This window comes from Dendropsophus ebraccatus, chromosome 13, assembly GCF_027789765.1.
Source record: "Dendropsophus ebraccatus isolate aDenEbr1 chromosome 13, aDenEbr1.pat, whole genome shotgun sequence".
In the NCBI taxonomy this organism is placed as follows: domain Eukaryota; kingdom Metazoa; phylum Chordata; class Amphibia; order Anura; family Hylidae; genus Dendropsophus; species Dendropsophus ebraccatus.
The window spans coordinates 59,101,922-59,108,104 of record NC_091466.1 but is presented as its reverse complement, the minus strand read 5'-3'; the positions used below and the strand labels follow the sequence as shown (position 1 = coordinate 59,108,104).

At 44.3% G+C, this 6,183-nt stretch overlaps 1 protein-coding gene across 1 annotated transcript in view; it reads right to left on the bottom strand.

The window, feature by feature from the left end:
* Positions 1-44: 44 nt before the first annotated feature.
* Positions 45-6,183, bottom strand: part of SPRED1 (sprouty related EVH1 domain containing 1) — a 47,129-nt gene continuing 40,990 nt past the window's right edge. Inside the window, exons 5-6 of the mRNA XM_069949258.1 lie at positions 4,774-4,923; positions 45-1,667 (exon numbers count right to left, since the gene is read on the bottom strand). Coding sequence (XP_069805359.1) covers positions 1,023-1,667; positions 4,774-4,923 — 795 coding nt within the window. The 3' untranslated portion in view covers positions 45-1,022. The remainder of the gene's footprint in view (positions 1,668-4,773; positions 4,924-6,183) is intronic.

Sequence of the window (6,183 nt, the reverse complement as noted above, 5' to 3'; positions counted from 1 at the left end):
GCAGTTCTGGTCATCGTCACCCAAGAATAAAGAGGCACAAACAATGATCTGACACTTGTGTTATATTCTATGTACCAGAGTGTATAAATAATGTGACATAACACAGGTAGATTGGAGAAACAGATAAAAGCTGAATAAACAGTAAACCATCAGAAAAGAAATAAAACAATACATTGATAAAACAGCTTCGTTTTAACCATTCAGCTGCCGGACGCACAGCGGTCGCCCTTACACAGCAGCAGGACTCAGGCCCTACACCGGAATGTCCCAAATTTCAACGGGGAAAACAAGGGAAGCTGGGTAAGGGGCGCACTGTAAGAAAACGTTCTCCCAAAAGTCATAAAATTTTCTTGTACCGTACATTTAGTTAAATATAGACATTTGTTATTTATACATAAAATCACTTGAATAAAACTAGAAATTATTTCGTTCCACTAAAAATTCATTCAGATCTCTGTGTATTTGTAGGTTCCACCAATCGCTCGGATTTCTATACAATGTTAGTTCATCTCTGGAGGGGACCAGGATTATTAATATTATTAAACTGTGAGGAGAGAAGATGGAAAATGTATACATACATACATACATATATATATTTCTATATATTTGATCTATAATTCCCTCGACTCCTCCCTCAACCAATAAAAACATTCAATTCCAATCCATTCAACCAACATCCGGGATGTTTTTTCGGAGTTCATATAGTTACAAGATTGATTGAAGAGTCTGCATTCATACCGGAATGGCAAATAAAAAATAAAATAATATTAATTACAAAAAAAAAAGGAGAAAAAAAATAAAATAATATTTATATATATATTTATATATTTATATATATCTAATGCAAGACTGGCACTGTTACATATTCTCGCTGGTCCTATCTGAACGCAGATAGCTCCGGTACAGTCCACCTCGCGTGATCCGTTTTTTTTAAATCGGCATCACCGATAACTGCCCGCGTCGGTTCCAGCAGCCACCTGGCAAATTAAGAAATTCTTCCGGGGGTTCGCAGAGTCAGTGTGTCATCCAGCCGCTTTGTGCTTACCCCCGCAGCAGCCGCACATCTCCCCACAGTGGTGACAGGCTCGTAGAGGGAGGTAGCAGCACATACAGGGGGCAATGAAGGATAGAGTAACTAGAGCCAGCCAACGCAGGCACAAGTTTTCATCGGAGGCGTCGCAGGAACAGGGGTCGGAGAAGTCTCCCTCGGAATCTGACATGCAGTGGTAGAGCATACTCTCGGCACACAGCATGCAGCTGACCTGGTAGATGCACCTCCGGATAGGATCTGGAGCATCCTGACATTTCCCCCTCCCGTTCTCTTCGTGGTTAAAGCGCTCCTGGCAGTACACGCACCGCGAGCGCTCGCCGTCCTCTTTCCTTCGCTTTTTTAGAGAGGACGTGGGCTGAGTCTTAAAAACTCCTGATGTTTTTTGCTCCTTGAGCGAGTCTCTGCCGTTGGCCGGAGAGTAAAGGTAACTGTTCTTTTTATTGTCCACCTTGGTGAAAGGAGCGCTTATCTCGTGTTCCTCGCGCTCGGTGTCGTTCCTCCATATATCGGGATGGCGATAGTCCGCGTAGCGCCGTATGATGATGTCCCGGGGGTTGATGCGCACAATCTCGTCTTCGTCCTGGAAGCTGACGTGGCGGAGGGGCTTAAGAGGGACCTGGAAGAGATGGAGGTGGGGGTAAGTGATCATGTGATGTGAACAGCTTAAAACATCACATTCAGAGTTTCCCTTAAGGGTCTGTTCACACGTACAGACTCGCAGCTGAAATCTCGCTGCGAGTTTTGCAGCGAGATCAGCTACAAGTCAAGGTCCTGGCAGGTCCCAGTACTACATAGTATGTAATGCAGCCGCCCCCTTAACCCCTTCTGATCCCACTCCACTGTCTGTATATACATTACCTCTCTCCTGCACGGGATCCCGGAGTCCTGCTCTCCCGCACAACGCGGCTGCGGCTGGGCAACACACTGATTGGCTGGGCGGGAGAGCAGGACGCCGGGACCCCGTGCAGCAAGGAGAGGTAATATATATACAGACAGCGGAGCGGGAGCAGAAGGGGTTAAGGGGGTGGCTGCATTACATACTATGTAGTACTGGGACCTGCCAGGACCTTGACTCGTAGCTGATCTCACAGCGAGATTTCAGCTGCGAGTCTGTACGTGTGAACAGCCCCTAAAGGGGTTATCCAGCGCTACCAAAACATGGCCACTCTCTTCCAGAGACAGCACCGCTCTTGTCTCCAGCTTGGGCAGGGTTTTGCTGCTCAGTTCCATTGAAGTGAATGGAGCTTAATTGCAAACCGCACCTGAACTGGAGACAAGAGTCGTGTTGTCTCTGAAAGAAAGTGGCCATGTTTTTGTGGCATTGGATAACCCCTTTAAAATCTGAAAGTCTTACTAGAAGCTTCTGTCTTAGGGCACTTTACTATACTCCAATTTCCTTTGGCATACTAACGTCCATTCGGCTATTTCTAAAAATTTTGCATTACAAATAGTATCTAAGGGCGAGACCACTGTTATACCAGACAAACTTGTTAGTCAATGTCCCCCCAAGCTAGAAACCATAGTGATCAACGGCAACCTGTGGGTGGACCTGGCAGCAAGCGTTCAACTACAGCTCCACAGCAGGAGAAACAAGGAATTACATGGCACACTGAAATCAATGGGCTGTCCATGCAAAGGATGCATTTAAGGGGCTGTTCACCCCCAAAAAATGTTTCTTTCAAATCAACTGGTGTCAGAAAGTGCAAGAGAATCAGTTTAATTCATCTTCATCTTCTATAAAAAAAAAAAAAATATCCAGTCTTCCAGTACTTATCAGCTGCTGTATGTCCTGCAGGAAGTGGTGTATTCTTTCCAGTCTGGAGAGGAGAGGTTTACTATGGGGATTTGCTACTGCTCTGGACAGTTCCGGAAACGCACAGAGGTGGCAGTAGAGAGCACTGTGTCAGACTGGAAAGAATACACCACTTCCTGCAGGACATACAGCAGTTGATATTTTTTAACAGAAACAAATCTCTGGCACCAATTGATTTGAACTACTCTTTACTGGCCTTTTACACAGACAGTTTATCGGAAAAGAGCGTTACTAGAAATGCTCCTTTGGCCGATAATCGGCCGTGTAAAAGTAACAGCAATCAGCCAAGGAGTTGAAAAAAAAAAAGTCAGATCGGCTGATCGAATCTTTTGTAATGTGGCAAAATATATTGCTATCGGCCACACATCTACCTTTGTAAACAAGTAATACGTGGCTGATAGGAATACATTTGAATGGCCGCACAAATGATACAGTGATTGTTCGTGTGGCCCAGCTGCTTAATTCATCGTGCCCTCTGTAATGCACTGCAAATGTATGCTGATCTTGCTGGTCAACGCTTGCTTGTATCCTTCTACAGCTCCATATCAAAAGGACCCTTAGGTCCTCCGGGATCCTCTTTGTAACCACTCTCTATTCCTCAGAGGAAGTCCTGACCAGTGACCTTCACCAGCTAAGTAGCTAATGTTAAACACTTTACATATGCAAACATTAAGCCTGCTTTCAGGATAGGCCATCAAAACAAATGGAAGACGACTGCAATACCATGCACAGCTGCTACTAAATGTATGGCATGCGGAGGCATCTAAACAATGAAAAGGCCGAAGTGTACTGGCCCTTTAAAATAGCTTAGCAGCAGGGATGAGAATAGGCCAATAATATATTTTTAGATATATCTATTTGGGGGAGATTTATCAAACATGGTGTAAAGTGAAACTGGCTCAGTTGCCCCTAGCAACCAATCAGATTCCACCTTTCATTTTCCAAAGAGTCTGTGAGGAATGAAAGGTGGAATCTGATTGGTTGCTAGGGGCAACTGAGCCAGTTTCACTTTACACCATGTTTGATAAATCTTCCCCATAATCTATATAAATTTCTTTTTTTAAAACTCCTCACAATAGACAGACACTTCCTATTCTGTAGAAATCACAGGTGGGATTACAATAAAATGTAACACTTATGTATAGATAGCACAGGATCCACCATTCACAATAGGTGCAGGTTATGGCTCCCCTCCCCACACAGGTCACAGGGCATGCCCAAAATTAATCTGTTTGATGGAGGTCAATGAGTTAACTCCAGTTCCAACAAGTTTACAAATAAAACAGTTTCTATAACTTGAGAATTGTCTTCACTGCTCTTCGTGCATACTGTGGAGCAAAAAAATGGACTAGATTTCTGACCACTATGGACAGCCTTTGTAGCAAGTACACCAGAAATGTGAACCTAAAGGGGTATTCTGGCGAAAATCTTTTTCTTTTAAATCAACTGGTTTCAGAAAGTTATGCAGATTTGTAATTTGCTTCTATTAAAAAATCTCAAGTCTTACAGTACCTATCAGCTGCTGTATGTCCTGCAGGAAGTGGTGTATTCTTTCCAGTCTGACACAGTGCTTTCTGCTGCCATCTCTGTCTATGTCAGGAACTGCCCAGAGAAATAGCAAACCCCCATAGACAACCTCTCCTGCTCTAGACAGTTCCTGACACGGACAGAGGTGGCAGCAGAGAGCACTGTGTCAGACTGGAAAGAATACACCACTTTCTGCAGGACATACAGCAGCTGATAAGTACTGGAAGACTTGAGATTTTTTAATAGAAGTAAGTTACAAATCTATATAACTTCCTGAAACCAGTTGATCTGAAATAAAAAGATTTTAATAACCCCTGAGGTCCCAGACAGAACTTGCTTCATGTTCTCCACACTCATTTACACACACAGCTAGCGGTCTCACCTGGGTGTGCATATAGGCTCTTCTGGGATTAAGGTTCTCAAAAGGAGAAGGCCTGATGGCAGAGCTGCGATAGAGTTCCTCCGTTGGAATTGAGTCACGATGGAAAAAGGAGTCATTGTTCTGAGTGCTGCAATGATCTTCTTTGTTCATCTAAAGAGAGGACAGACAAGAAAATAAATAATAATAAATAAATAATAAAAATGAAGCACCCCAGACAGAAAAACTGCAAAAAAATCTCTATATTCCAAGATAAGCAATAGCCGATACCGCATGCATTCATATGCCATGCATGGTCAGAGCCAGTCTACTGTGATACGCGCCCATGACTGCATGCTGGAAAGCCATTACAGTGGAAACACAGCAAGAGGATTCCACTACCTTATCCAGATATTAACGCTTATTAGAACAGGTCTATTGGGTACTATGCTAAATAACCGCGCATGTCAGTGACAACACTAGAACAGAAAACTGAAAGATTGGACTCTTGTTAATGGAGTAAATATCCTTCAAAACCATTTTTATTAGTTACTGTAAGGGCCCTATTCCACCGGACGATTATTGTTCGCATTTCCATGAAACGATAATCGTTACTTATGATCGTATTTGCGATCGTTTTTTTTCGCTATTGCGTTCGTATCTACTGTGGACGACCGAACGACGTCTTTTATTCAATGCGAACGTTTTGCGAACGAGCAACGATAAAAATAGGTCCAGATCTTATAAAGCGATCAACGATTTCTCCCTCGGTCGTTAATCGTTAACTGCCTTGCAACCGAACGATTATCGTTTAGATTCGAACGATTTAACGATAATCTGAACGATAATCGTCCGGTGGAATAGGGCCCTAAAGAGGTTAAAGCGAATGTACCAGCGGTACATCACTTTTCTTTTTTTACCATGAACAGGCTGACGCTGGCACGGGAATGCCGATGCTGTGGTCCTTTTTTTGAGCCGTGGCCCGGTTCCTGCTCTATTAGGAAATGTGCACACTACGGAATCCTGACGGATTTTCGCAGCTCGCCCCCGCTTGCATCTCCGCCGGTCCCATAGACTTCATTCTATGGTCAGGCAGATTGCGCAGCCCGCTCAATGAATGGTTCATTCTTCGGGTGGACGGCGAAATCTGCCTGACCATAGAATGGAGTCTATGGCACAGGTGGAGATGTGCACAGCCGCGAGTCGCAGAGTCCGCGGCGTGTGAACCACCCGGGTTCCGCAGTGGGTACATACTTCTACAGAGCACTGGCCCGGCCCGAAGCTAGGCCGACACCGAGCGTGGGAACCGGGCCACAGTCAAAAATAAATAAATAAATAAAGGTACTGCAGAACCGGTATCCCTGTGTTGACGCCAGTCTATTCATGGTGAAAACAGAAAAGTGATGTACCGCTGGTATATTCGCTTTAAAGTTC